Below are 14952 nucleotides of genomic sequence, written 5' to 3'. Positions count from 1 at the left end.
GTTATTACAGGGCTGGAAGGAAATATGCCAAAATGGTAATCGGGTTGTGTTTGGGTGATGAAACCCTGGTCTTCTTAAAAAACGTTGCTAAGCTACAGCCACGAATGAAGTTGGTTGGCTAGTGATGTGTGCGAGGGTGCCTGTGAGGCTGTGGGACAGAGCAGGATGAGTTACCAGTCGCCTATCATAGAGCACTGTTAGCATTGCCGTTCATCAGAGCCTGGCTACTCAGTCTTACAAGGGTCTTACCTCAAAACCCATTTGTTCCATGTTTTTATAGCAACATGATATCTAAGGCCAAGCGTTAGGAGTCTAACTAACTAATCTAATTTACTAATTTAATTAATTTGCTAATCTAAAATCAGTATACGTCTGGGTCTCTCCTAGTTTACCCACCTTCTGCTTCCTGGCCTTGTACTAATATGGACCAGATTAAGCCTGAGTATCATCATTGGCCAACTTTTACTGCGTGCTTACTGTAGCTATTTATATAGATGTGGTTTACTTAGTACTCACAGTGGTCTTGAGGGTAGAGACTATTATTCTCCCCCTTTTTCAGATGAAGAAACTGAGGCACAGAGATATTGGTGAGACCCACCTGGATTCAATCTGAAAGTCAGAAGTCTGCTTTTTCAGCCTCTACACTCTGTTGCCTCCTTGAAATGGGCAAGTTGGGTGGGTAAAACCAGAGATGTGCAAAAGCCTTTTTGGGGAGAGTGGGTTGTTATTTAGCATCAAGGTTAATGAGAAGAAACACCAGGAATCTATCCTGGCAGCAACTTGATATAAGCAGTCAAGTTCTTTTCTGTACATGTTTTCCTCTATTTGTATTCCAGGACAACAGAGTAGCTTAAAAGCCTCCCCCTTTCCACTTAGATTTTTTTTTTTGAGAGGAAGATTGTCCCTGAGCTAACATCTGTGCCAGTCTTCCTCTATTTTGTATGTAGATTGTCACCACAGCATGGCTTGATGAGCAATGTATAGTTCTGTGCCCGGGATCTGAACCCACGAACCCCTGGCTGCCAAAGCCGAGCACACAAACCCAACCACTACGCCACTGGGCCAGCCCCTCCACTTAGATTTTTTTTTTTCCCTGCTTTTTCTTCCCCAAATCCCCCCAGTCCATAGTTGTGTATTTTAGCTGTGGGTCCTTCTAGTTGTGGCATGCAGGACGCTGCCTCAACATGGCCTGATGAGCGGTGCCATGTCTGCGCCCAGAATCCAAACCAGTGAAACCCTGGGCCACTGAAGCAGAGCACGAGAACTTAACCACTTGGCCACGGGGCGGGCCCCTATTTTAAGGTTCTTTGTTTTGGTGGTAATCAGTTTTTCGTTGTAATTAATGCTTTGAAAACTAGATTTCTATACGAACTCTCAAATACAAACCCATCTCTTCTTTTCTGGTGCTGTTACAAAAAGATGGCTATGATTGCAAAGCATTTTTCTTTGCCACAAACTCTTTGAAGAAAAGGTATTAAAAAACACAAAGCGCATTAACCAAGCTCATTATGTATTAGTCCTTTTCAATCTGGGGCAAAGGATAATTAGGGAGAATCCTGGCCTGGGTTGTTGTCATGTGTTTACTTCTTTGAGGTAGCTCCTGTCAGTGGGTGAGATGGAAGCCAGTTTCATCCTTGTACATCTTCCCAAACTTCCAAGCTCCTGCGATGCTATAGCTGCTCGTGAGAAAGGCTTGCCTTCCACACTCTGATTGCCTCTCCAGACCTTTCTTTCTTTTCTTTTTTTTTTTTTGGTAAGATATATATACAGTAAACTGCAAAAATCTTAGTTATACCATTCAGTGAGTTTTGACAAATGCAAATGCATGCCGCATATAACCCATGCCCCATCAAGATTTGGAATAGTCCACCATTCCAGAGAGTTTCCTTATGTTCCTCATTTCCTCATTGTTACCACCCAACTCAGAGATAATCCCTGTTCTAATTTTTTTACACCAAGGATTAGTTTTGTTCAGACTTTTTTAAAGAAGCCATGGAATTTGATTTTGTAATTTCGAAGGAAGCCTATTGGGTTTGTCACCCATCTAACTTGTGACTGTTGCCCTGTTCACTTGTGGTGGTTCTAAGTCCCTCAGTGAGGCAAAAACGGAGGGACGTGGGAAGAGTGGCCAGGCATTCGTGCCCTCTTATTCCGGCTCCTGTTAGGAACATCCGTTTCTAGCATCCACATCTTGATGCTAGTGAGGGATTTTGCCTGACATTTTTTTAGACACCAGGTAAGGGTATAGAGATTAATTAGTCTGCACCTAGACCCCGCAGAAAGCACTGTACGTTGTACATGAACACCACCGAGTACTCATTTCTCTCATTACCCATGCTCTTCCAGTTATAACTGCTTTTTCACCAGGTTGGCTGTGACAGAAAAACAGTCATTCTCTGCTCAGGTATTTTTCCTGATTATACCATGTCATTTCCTCTTGATAACTGGTAGTTGTCGGTCTCTGGCACTTACTTTAATTGCCCACTGCATGAGGAATAGCATACATTCTACAGAAGGAGTAGAAGATGAGACTGTCATGAAGAAGCTTTCACTCTAAAAATAGATGCATAAGTGTCAGTGACACACAAACCAACATCTTCAATTCCATTAGAACAAAACTATACAAATTCCAAGGACTCTGGATTAGAGGCTCACAGCAGAGAAGTCATTGCTGGAGAGAGGCATGATGGAGGTCGTTTGTATAGGGAGCTTTTAACTCTTTATACCATTGCTTCATTTTAGGTAGAATTTAAAGTTCCTTAATGAACCAAATTGCCAGTCTGGTTCTTTGATTCCAGTAATACTAACATAATAGTTATTGTTTATTTTGCACCTAGAACCTGCCAGACATTGCACTATATGCTTTACATTCATTCTCATTTAATCCCTGTAACAGTCCCATGAGGTCAGTAGCGTAATCCTCGTTTTCACAGGTGAAGAAATTGGGGCTCAGAGAAGATGAAACTTGCCTGAAACTGACAAATCTGGGATTTGAAAGCACATCATCATTTAAAAATCTGTACTTTTTAGTCTCAGCTTCCAAGATGCTAAAAAAGACTGGTTTCTCCCCATGAAGACTCCATGAAATTAATCCCATCAAAAGGTGGCTGTGTCACTTTTCTCCAGTGAGAAAGTTCCAGAATGTTGGTGCCACATCGCAGTAGTGATGCTTGGGCTAGGAAAAGCAGAGCACACAGTCTGAAACTCCATAGTGTGGCTCCTTAATATTTCTTTAAGCTGCAAGTTTTATTAACAAAATTTTCTAGTACTCCCTTTATCCCTAGACTAAAACTCCCTCTTGTGGTAGAAGCATATCTCCTCTGGGCACAGACTGTGAAGGAACTGGTTTTTTCTAAAGAGGTAAAAATCATCTATTTTAGTGAGATGAATGTATTGTTATCTAAGGTTTTATCTCCTGGATGTGGGTTGAAGTTCAGTCGGTTTGGAACAAGAAAGACTCAGTCTTGGAAAGAAAAACGAATCCATTTTTGCCATATAAAATCTGTGACGAGAGACGAGACTCTTATTCTCCTGACCTCTAGTCACTGGAGAATCATGCAGGTTCTTTGATTCCACTGTTATCCTCAGTAGAATAAAAGTCTTTTGTCCTTCCTTTCATGAAAATGTTAAATAAGCAGTGAATTTCAGAGTATTTGCTTCCTATTGCTGTGGTCCATCAGGAGAATAGTTTTTTTAAATAAATGATAGCATTTTTGCCATCTTGCCAGTCTACACAATGTTTTGGAGACGGCATCTTCATCACGTCTCTGCATGGCTGTTCTCAGTTGACAGGAGGTGGAGATGGCAGACAGAATAATGTCCCCCAACGGTGTCCATGTCCCAATCCCTAGAACCTGTGGGTTTGTTACCTTACATGGTGAAAGGGACTTTGCAGATGTGACTAAGTTATGGGTCTCTAGATGAGGAACTTACCCTAGATTATCCAGGTGGACCTAGTGTCATCATAAGGATCCTTACAAGAGGAAGGCCAGAGACTAAGAGTGAGGAAAAGCAACATGACAGTCAAAGCAGAGAGAGAAAGACTGGCAGATGCCAAGCTATTGGCTTTGAAGATGGAAGATGGGACTACCATCTAAGGAATGTGCAGGCAGGCAGTTTCTAGAAACTAGAAAAGGTAAAGAAACAGATTCTTCCCCTAGAATTTCTGGAAGGAATACAGCATTGCCAATCCACTTTAGACTTCTGATCTCCAGAACTGTAAGAGAATAAATTTATGTTGTTTTAAGCCACTAAATTTGTGCTGATTTGTTATAGCAGCCATAGGAAAAATTATTCAAAACATTGTAACAAGAATGATTACATTGTAACCCAAATGGTTACATTGTAACCAAAACCAAAAGTACAGAATTGCTTGTGGAACCTATGTGTAGATCGCTCTTTATATGAGTCAGGTTAGGTTAGGTTATGCTGCAGTAACAAACAACCCCTCCCCCATCTTTGTAATATAAAATACCAAAGCTTTATTTCTTGCTCCTGCTACATGTCCATCTCAAGTTAGAGGGCTCTCTCTGCCATGTTCTTCTCACTCAGGGGTCTGGGTTGACAGAGCCTCCACCAAATGCAACATAGCTGGTCACCATGGGAGGGTCAAGGGAACATGACAAATAGCACATTGGTCTTAAAGGCTTTCTTCCAGGAGTGACACTTGGGACTTATGCTCATAGTCTATTGACCATGGCAAGTTACACAGCCATGCCTAATTTAAGAGGACAGGGAAGGCCCATTCTACCATTTGTCTGGCAGACCGAAATGAGGATATTGGTGAAGAACACTAATTTCTACCAAACTCTTCTTCCTTAATAATGATTGTCTTGGACACCATTTTAGCAGTTTATTATTGGCTGAAGATTCAGGATTATATATCCCACTCTGACTCTAGGACTTGTCAGTGGATGCAGGTCATGTATAATTTTTTTTGTCTTTACTAAATGCATGAAATATTTGCTAATTAAATGATGTTCAGTTTAAGGTGGCATGTAGAGGGCATACTTTCTTATAGAATGACAGCCGTTGATTGGTGTCACACTGTTACTATGTACTACAGCAATCCCCTCCTTATAGATGTGTATTTATAAAGGTTAATTTTATCATTTGAAAGATTCATTTGACCACAGGGTAATTTATGCAGAGCCTTATGATTTTTACCGGAGATTACAGTATGATCTTTTCATTTGCTTCCCTTATGCCTTTGATAAACAGATGTTAAAGGACTTTTTTATTAATTTGGTTTATTTCAAGATTCAGAGTTTTCCCAGATTCTAATTGTTTCTCAAATAGTCCTTATTCAGTAACATGATAAATATGTATAATGTAGATGACAGAAGTGCTACTATATTTTTAACCTCTTCAAAAAGCTTGTTAGATTTTATTTGTCAAAGTGAATAATTGCGATAATCATTTAGAGTATTGTACCCTTTCCAGAATACTTTTTATATATCTGTGAAGGTCCCAACACCAACTGAGGGAGGGAAGGAGGGCAAGTGACAGTGTTACCATTTTACAGATGACAGAATTGGACAGCAAACATGTGATAGTGCCACCTGCTTCTAGATTTGACCAAAATGGCCATGATTGCACTAAAAAAGAAAAAAGAAGAATTATTCTCTGTCTGGGCTAAGGCCTGGTAGGTTTACTTCAGTCCCCTCGATCAGAGTCCTCGTGCGCACAGCTAAAACCGTCCGCGTCCCCTTTTCTCTGAGAACGTTCGCTCCTTCCTTCCCTAGGTGTGATCTGAATGGATAGCTCAGGTTAGTTTAAGAAAGATTTGTGGCGCTAGTACATGGTTCATTATTTCAAATTAGGGATGGGAAACATCATATATAATGTACACATTTTTCTAGGCAGAAGCCTTTTTTTTTTTTTAAGATTGGCACGTCTGAATTGAGCTGCACCTGAGCCAACATCTGTTCCCAATCTTCTTTTTCTTCCCTCCTTCTTCTCCCCAAAGCCCCCCAGTACATAGTTGTATGTTCTAGTTACGAGTGCCTCTGGTTGTGCTGTCTGGGACGCCGCCTCAGCATGGCTTGATGAGCAGTAGCATGTCCATGCCCGGGATCCAAACCAGCAAAACCTCGGGCTGCCAAAGTGGAGTGCATGAACTTAACCACTCAGCCATGGGGCCGGCCCCAGAAGCCATTTTTTTTTTCTGGGGAAGGATAATACAATACAATTTTTCACATGCAAAAACAGTATAGTAACTCCTCAGTGGTTCAGCCTAAAATAACTATAGAAAATGTAGCTATTATTTTGGCAGGAATTTGCCATCATCCTGGGTCACTTCAGCACCCATGAGGAAAACCAGCCAGCGCACCAGGCTCCCAGATCCTTGACCATCTGGACTCCAGGACCCTTCTCCCCATCTCCCTTCAGCCACCCACTTGCATGACCACATCAGACCGCAAGGCCTGTGCAATCTTAAATTCAGACATCTTTCTGAGCCCAAAGTGGTAACCGTCCAACTTTCTCACACGTCACTTGGGCTGCTCTTGTTTTTGGTGCTCAAGACAGGACAATTGTTTGACCCTTTTACTTTGTACCTTTCAACTCCCTTCCATCTTCACTTCCTTTCCCGCCTGCTTAGTCCTTAGCTTTTGAGGTTATTTATGTCTGTCCTACGACAACCACTGTCCTGGTTTGCTCAGAGATTTCCTCAGAGCTAAAACCAGAACAGTCTTGCACAAACCGGGAAGTTGCTCTCCCTAGTCTGTTATATCCATATGTGGAAATACTACACTATGGAACTGCAGGCATCTCTTCCCAACTCCATGTTCAGTGACCTCACGCTGGTAGCTTGAAATCAACCATGGTGGGACTATTTATACCATGGAAATCAGCAAATGCTACAAATCAGGGCTTGATTTTGTTGATTGTCTAGACTTAAGAAGATGATAGAGAATGTTAATACAGATTAAACTTAAAAGTATGCTGTGTCTGTAGCCATTGTATTGTGAATAGAGCAAAAAGTTAAGGAAATAGTCTCCAGTATTTGAGAACTATTATCTGATTCAGCAAAGAAGTCACTCACATCTTTGACAGACGAGTGAAGTTCTGAAATCTGTCTTGTTTGGTCTTAGTCCTTAACATGAAAACATCAACATTCAGGTCAGAACTACACTCTTTCAAGAAAGCAAGCAGGGACCGGCCCGGTGGTGCAGCGGTTAAGTGCGCACATTCCGCTTCGGCGGTCCAGGGTTCGCCGATGCCGACATAGCACCACTTGGCACACCATGGTGTGGTAGGCATCCCACATATAAAGTAGAGGAAGATGGGCACGGATGTTAGCTCAGGGCCAGTCTTCCTCAGCAAAAAGAGGAGGATTGGCAACAGATGTTAGCTCAGGGCTAATCTTCCTCCAAAAAAAGCAAGCATGTAGGTTGACTATGGATCCAAGAGTTGGGCAAAAATCAAATCATTCTGTGAGAATTAGGAAACTATATGGAATTTGCAGTAAGGATGATTGCATATTTTATTATTTGTAAATTCTGTGCTACACATCCTTCATGTCAGTTTTAAAGTTTACGCTAAACTTAGACGTGTGTGTTCGTATATATGTATTGGTTGTATGCACATACTTCTTCCTCTTTGGAAAATCAGTTCTTGATGGTGGGGGCCGGGGGTGATTTTGCCCCCAAATTGGCCAGGGATCCTGCTAAACATTCCACAGTGCAGAAGACAGGCCCCACAAGAAAGAATTATCCAGCTTAAAATGTCAGTGGTGCCAAGTTTGAGAAACTCTGCTCTAGGGCATATATAAGCAAAATAAATTGGTTTAAGTATATCAGATTTTTTCGCATTAAAAATCTAACTCTTCTGAATCATTTTTTTGCTTTGAGTTTTTTTTTTTTTTTTTGGTTTGGTTATTCAAGTGTTTTTCTGAATTGAGGAATAACTTACATACAATGAAATGCACAGATCTTAAATGAATAGTTGGATCAGTTTTGACAAATGCATACAGCCACATAGCCCACAACTCATCCATATATGGAGTATTTTCATCACCTCCTAAACTTCCCTCTTGCCCCTTGCCAGTCAATCCTGTGATCTCATTCCAAATAGAACCATGGATCTATTTTCCATAGATTTCCATCACCATAGATTTATCTGTTGTAGAACTTTGTATAAATGAAATTATGTAGTATATATGTTCTTGTGTCTGGCTTCCTAACGTATTAAAAATTCATCTATGTTGTATCAGTTTGACCCCTTGTATCAGTGTGTAATATTCATTGTATTAATATACCTTGGTTTTTAAATCCATTTTCTTGTTTATAGACAACATGCTATTTCCAGTTTTGGCTAATACGAATAGAGCCACTATGAACACATTCTGTATGAGACTTTTGTTAACGTAGGTTTTCATTTCTTTTGGATAAATATCTAGGATAGGAATTGCAAGCTCATATAATAAATGTATTTTGTGTGTATGTGTGTGTGTGTGTTTGAGGAAGATTGGCCCTGAGCTAACATCTGTTGCCAATCTTCTTCTTTTTGCTTGAGGAAGATTGTTGCTGGGCTAACATCCATGCCAGTCTTCCTCTGTTTTATGTGGGATGCCGCCACAGTGTGGCTTGACGAGCGGTGCTAGGTCTGTGCCTGGGATCTGAACCTGCAAACCCCAGACCACTGATGCAGAATGTGTGAACTTAACCACTGTAACACCGAGTCAGCTCCATAAATGTACATTTTAACTTTTAAGAAATGAATGGCTTTCCAAAGTTGGGACCTGCCCTTTTAATCATTGGGTTACATTGGGTTACTCTCCATGTTTCATAGGTTTACTGTAAGGAATTAAATAATGTATGTAAAGAGCTTAGTGTAGTGCTTAGCACAAGTAAGGGCTTAAGTTATCAGCTGCTGTCGTAGTCACTGTCTATAGCTGATGACTTCCAAGTCTCTCCCTCTTGAGCGCTGGGCCTGGATCTCCACCTGCCTGCTTGTACAACATCAGAACTTGGCTGTCCACAGGCAGCTCCAGTTCAGCTTGTACCAAACTGAGCTCTTCTCCCCGGTCTCCATCTCCAAACTTGGTTCTCCTCTCATGTGCCCGGTGAATCCTGTCAGTTGCCCAAGCCTCTCCCCTAGCAGATGCCCCAGGCCTGTTGATTCTACTGCCTTCATAGCTCTTTCATGTGTCCATTTCTCTCCATTCCCCACTGTTGCTGCCTTGGTTCTGACCTTCAGTATGTGTCTCCTGGATCACTACAACAGCCGTGTAACTGAGGCCTATACCTGAGGATTGCACTCCCAATTCATCGCCTACACTGCAACTATGGAATCTGTCCATAAGACATGCCTGATCCTGTCATGATCCAGTTAGAACCCTTAATGGCTTTCCAGGATAAAGTCTCACCCCTCATATTCCTTCCAAGGCCTTCATGCCCCAGTTCATCCCCTACCTCCTTTCCTAAGCTTGCATTTCTTCCTATACCCGATCTTCTGCTCAGAGGCCTTTGCCTGTGCTGCTTGTTCGATGGAGAATAAATATCCTGCCCTCCCCGCCCAGCCTGCCCCATTGCCTTCGCTTAGCATACACCCATCAGGACTCAGCCAGGATGTGTCTCAGTTCTAGGAAGCATTCTCTGCCATCAGGCTCCTTTCCTTCCTGTTGGCTTGAGGTGAGTACCTCCCGCTCCCTGCCCCATGTGCCCTGGCACTCGGTACTTACTCCTAATATGGCTCTCACGGCACTGTGTTGCCCAGTACCCACCTGGCCCCCACCCTGGACTGTGAATTCTCAGAGGACAGGCCACTTTTTTCACTCAAGCTAGCATCCCCAGCACGTAGAACCCATCAGGTAGGTACTCAGTATACATGTGGGAAATTGATTAATTGTATTGGTGGTAATAGACTTTGCTTAATTTGCTGCTTGAGCTTTTGCAGATGAGTGATCAGAGTGAAGCCAAGAGCATTTGGAATTGCTGGATTCTTACCCATTTGTCTTGTCCTCACAGCCAGATGAAAATTCACTGGATTTTTCCTCTTGTATGCTACGGCCTGGGATTAAAAATGCTCAGGAACTTGCTTGTGGGGTGTGCCTTTTAAACGTGGACTCGAGGAGCCGGGTAAGTCACACACCTTCCCTTTGCAGATGGCAGAGCCCTTCCCTAATAGGAGCTGGGGAACAGCCCCCTCCAGCCCTTTGCACTGCAAGGGCTGTGACCGGAGGCAGGGATTTGACGAAGCTCTGAACTCTGACCACAGGAGCAGATGCATTCTTTCAAAAGGGCAGTGGGGGACGCTGTCGAGGGAACGGATGCAGATCTTGCCTTTGGAATGAGCATGCTGTTCGCATTGGGCCCGCAGCACCCTGTGCCTGGTGGGGTGGTAAAGAGAAGAGGCTAACCTGATGTGTTTGGAGGCAAGAGGCCCTGTTCTGGGAATTTTGTTGACGTTATGGTTTCAACATTATTTCAGAAAGAAGAGAAGCCTGCAGAAGAACATCCTAAAAAAGTATGAACCAGTTACACATTTTCTTAGCATCTCCATCTTAATTTTGAGTGTGGAAGGCAAATCCGATGACTCCACTGCCATCCTGAACCGTTCCAATCATGAATCCTTTACTGAGTCATTTTCCTTCCCATAACGTTTGATTTAATCAACTAATGTGTCTGTGCGGGTCCGCTTCTGTCTTGTTTGCATGCTTGTGTCTCATAATTGGCTTCTGGTGTTGTGGTTCTTTTTCTCTGTCATAAACAGGGTAATAGAATGAGCACCTTCTGAAGACTGGGAGTTGTAGTGACGCAGAATGAGCTCAAAGAGCTGCAGGATTTGGCTATTATCAGACAAAAACAAATTGTTTGGGATTTAAAGTTTTGTTTTATTTATTTACTTATAGTGCTTTAGAAAACACCCAGGAAGTGGTTGAGGGTAGGACGGGCTGGTTGTAACTTACTGTAAGCATTTGTTGTTAGTGCTGCCCAGTCGATTCCGACTCCTAGCACCGCTGTGTGCACAAGAGTGGAACCCGGCCCGGTCTTTTTGCGCCATCTCTCAGCTTCCAGCACCATATCAAACAATGCTCTGCTGCTATTCTTTGGCTATTTCCTGGCCAATTTTTTGGGAAGTGGGTGGCCAGGTCCTTCTTCCTAGTCTGTCTTACTCTGGAAGCTCTGCTGAAACCTGTTCACAGTGGGTGACCCTGCTGGTATTTGAAATAGCAGTGACATAGCTTTCAGCGTCACAGCGGCACGCAGCCAGCAGTGTAAGACAACTGACAGACGGGTGGTGTGGTTCTCGGACTGGGAAATGAAGCCAGGCCACAGCAGTGAGAGCACTGAATCTTAACCACTAGGCCACCAGGGCTGGCTACCTATAAGCATTATGTCCTCATCTGGAAGTAACTCTTATGTGTTCAATATCTTTTTTTATATATATATATATATATATATATATATATATATAAACCCTACACCTATTTGGACTTTTTAATTATGTCAATTCAGTTATCAGCTCCCAATGACATTAGACTCTTAAGAGATTTTTTCTTTGTAAGATTGGCACCTAACGTCTGTTGCCAATCTTCCTTCTTTCTTTTTTTTTGTTTTCTTCTTCTCCCCAAAGCCTCCCAGTACACAGTTGTGTATTCTAGTTGTAGGTCCTTCTGGCTCTGCTATGTGGGGTGCTGCCCCAGCATGGCCTGACAAGCGGTGTTAGCTCCACGTCAGGGATCCAAACCAGGGAAACCCTGGGCCGCCAAAGCAGAGCACACAAAGCCAACCATTCAGCCACGGGCGGCCCGACCCTAAGAGATTTCTAATCTTTTGTTTTCTTTCATGATAGGACTGCAGTCAGCCACAGAAATTTAAGGGATTGTCAAAGGCCAGCCTTAGGGGAAGGGCGCCCTTCAGCACAATGAGGGGTAAAAATTATCCCCAGCCCTTGGCCATTTTAGTTCCTCATGTGATGTCCCCCCAGCCCCCCATAGCCTCTGGCTGCCTTTTCTGTGAAAGATTTGGCCTCCTTTTGCTGAAACTGGGTTTGATGGTAAAGATTTTTTTATACCTTTAATTAGCAGTGAAAACCTTTCTGCCTTGAATTCCTAGAGCCACCTGCTCAGCTTTTGTGTGTGTGCCCGTTTGGCCTCAGCCTCCGTGACCTGGAGAGGTGTACGTGCTGGTTGCTGATCAGCTCTTAGCGCAGAAGCCTGACTTGCCCCACATCTCTCTTTGTTTCTGGCAGGCATTCAACTCAGAAACAGACAGTTTCAAGCTGGCATATGGAGGACACCAGTATCACGCCAGCTGTGCCAACTTCTGGATCAACTGTGTTGAACCAAAACCTCCTGGCCTTATCCTTCCTGATTTGCTCTGAAAAGTTCCTCTGTGAAGTACCAACTGGCTTTTTTTCTGTCCCACGCCATTGGGTGACAGGGACCAATAAACAGAATGCGAGTACTGCAAAGTTCACCTCCGTGAAGCTCCATGAAGAATTCCCTAAGAGGCAGAGGGAGAGAAAAGCTGCGGAAAGCTCCCTGTCATTCCTGCAGATGAGCTTTGTCCCTAGCTCCCGCTGCCAGTCTTTGGGATTTGAGGTAAAGTTGCCCTCAAACTGCATGTGGCACCGAACGTTTGCTAGCTTGTCTCTAGATCTCTTAAGATGTTTCACAATATGGACCACGGTTTTCCTTGTCTAAGGAATGATTCGCTGCTGCAGTGTTGAAGCTGTGAAGAACTGACATTTGGAGAAAAATAAATTATCGCTGTAGGACTGGAATTGGCAAGAATGTTTCGAGCCAGTGTTTGTTTATATCTAGAACACTTACTGTCCTGTGAAGTAGAATGTTTGTCAATATCTGAAATGAATAAAAAGGGGAAATTGTGATTAAACTGACGTTCTATCTTTTTATAGAAAACATTCTGCTCATCTCCACTGGACAGTGGCAGGTAGGTGAGAGCAGATTTACCAGCTTTGTTGTAGCTAAACAAGTTCTCTACTCCTTTCATTCATTTCTAAAACTCAACTTTCAAGACGACTTTTCCTTGACACACGCCTGGGCTCTTTGCAGTGAAGAAGGTTCGTTTTGACAGAGGCCCAAATCCTTATGTATCTGGACGAATAGCCTTCCCCTCAGGAAGCTTCACTGAAAACCTTGTTTGACCTCACACACAGACTGTGAACATGGTATTTTTTTCAGACAAGATTTAGAAAGGCAGCTGAATGAAATCTCTGTGGAGTGGCCTCTGTCCAAATTTCCAGAAATGACCACATAGGGACCAATACTGCTGTATCTGTATGAGAGACCTGAAAATTAATTCGGTGTTAGAAGGTGGAGTTCCTGGCCTAGTGAGAATGGGAAAAACGTGTATTTATGGTAGAAGTACATGACTTAGAAGCATTGGAAGAAAATTGTTGTTTTTGAACAATTTTGAACACGGTCTCTGGTGTTGGGAATTTTCTTTGCCACTTAAACTGAATGCGTAAAATCAGAAAAAAAAGCCAAGTGGTTACAGACTGTGTTATTCCTGGGAAGAACATGCCAATCTAGGACACACATTCCTCTGAATCTTTGATTACATGCTTTATGAAGAGATTTTGAATCTTGTATGTTTCACTTAGTATGACTTAGGCTGTCTGACCTAGACTGTTTTTATTTGTAAACTGAAGAAGTTGTTTTTGTCTATGTAATTGCTACTTTACATAATTAGATTATCTTTCCTTCTCAGGACAAAGTTTGAGGAAATTCAGTTTTGTTCCATTTTACAGCTTTCCCCTCCATCTTCTCCAAGAAAGGTATAGAACATTTTCATTAAATAGCTGTTGAGGAGGCTTCCGCTTTACCTTGCTGTGCACCAGAATGCACAGAGCAGTGTTGACGACATAAACCTGTTTTTCTCATTTGTTGCCATACATCTCCCCTGCTAATGACCAAGACGGCTGTCTCTGCATTGCTGCCTCCAGAGCCTCTGCCTTCACAGGGCTGGTGGGGTTAGGACCAACACAAGTAGGCTGGTTCCCAGCAGGCTTTTCTTGAGGCCCCTGTGCTCTGCTTCAGCCTGAGCTGCACCTAGTTTCAGCATGGCCCCACAATTCAAGCAGGCTTCTAATCGGCCTTGTACTTTCCATAACAGACCATGGTAACAGAATCTACCTTTGCCAGAAGAATATCTCCCAGTTTGACGGAATTTACATTGCTGAGACATTTTTTGGAAATGCTGTCTGGACTATTATTGTCACAGTGGCTTGTGTATCAATGACTTTTCTTCCCTCCCCCCCCCCTTGCTTTTTCTCCCCCAACCCCCCCAGTACATAGTTGTATATTTTTAGTTGTGGGTTCTTCTAGTTGTGTTAATGACATTTTAAAAAGTATGCTCATCTGTTAACTAGGTTGGTTTCCGTTCCTAGATATATTCCAGAAAGCCTCGGATAAAATTCCTAAGTATAATCACTGCTGACCTTACGAAGTATGATAGGTTTAGTCACTCCATGGGAGGTGCAAAAGAGAAAAATACAGCAGACATCAACCAAAAGCCTTTGCTATGAAAAATACTCACTACTTTAAGTATCTATTTAATAGTGGAAGTGTTTATGTTTACCACCAATAAGGATTTGGGGAGTGTGGAAAACCACTGCGTTGAGTTTATTTATGCAAGTTTATTAAAATGACTCAACACTGCATTCAGCTCCGCCTCAGCTCTCGTTAGCCAAGAGCCCAGTGTCCTTGGAAACAGTAACCAAGGTTACTCATTTCTATACTGTGTACTGTGCAGGCAGCTTCGCCCCACTGCTTGAGTGGTGATTAATAAGCACTTTTCTTTTTCGGTATTGTATCTTGCCTTTAAAAATTTTTTGGCTTAGTATGTAATTTAATTTTTGTCTGGACATGCTTGAGATAGAAGAGGCACAGAGTATGTTAGGATATTTATTACCCATGCTTTATTTTCCCTGTGTCTACTAGTTATCACTCTACATAGGTTGCATATTTTGAATTATTTG

At 42.6% G+C, this 14952-nt stretch overlaps 1 protein-coding gene across 30 annotated transcripts in view; it reads left to right on the top strand.

Annotated features, from left to right (window-relative positions):
* Positions 1–12845, top strand: part of SYNRG (synergin gamma) — an 84478-nt gene extending 71633 nt beyond the window's left edge. For 15 of the 30 annotated variants that reach the window (XM_070562460.1, XM_070562459.1, XM_070562456.1 and 12 more), the window contains 3 exons: positions 9972–10082; positions 10435–10470; positions 12199–12845. In XM_070562460.1, the coding sequence (XP_070418561.1) occupies positions 9972–10082; positions 10435–10470; positions 12199–12330 (279 nt within the window). In that variant the 3' untranslated portion in view covers positions 12331–12845. Of the gene's footprint in view, positions 1–9971; positions 10083–10221; positions 10471–12198 lie in introns of all 30 variants that reach the window. The other 15 variants (XM_070562464.1, XM_070562463.1, XM_070562458.1 and 12 more) reach the window with 2 other exon arrangements.
* The last annotated feature ends 2107 nt before the right edge of the window (positions 12846–14952 follow it).

This window comes from Equus przewalskii, chromosome 10 (genome assembly GCF_037783145.1).
Source record: "Equus przewalskii isolate Varuska chromosome 10, EquPr2, whole genome shotgun sequence".
NCBI lineage: Eukaryota > Metazoa > Chordata > Mammalia > Perissodactyla > Equidae > Equus > Equus przewalskii.
The sequence above is the reverse complement of the archived record's forward strand: the minus strand, read 5'-3'. Positions and strand labels throughout refer to the sequence as shown.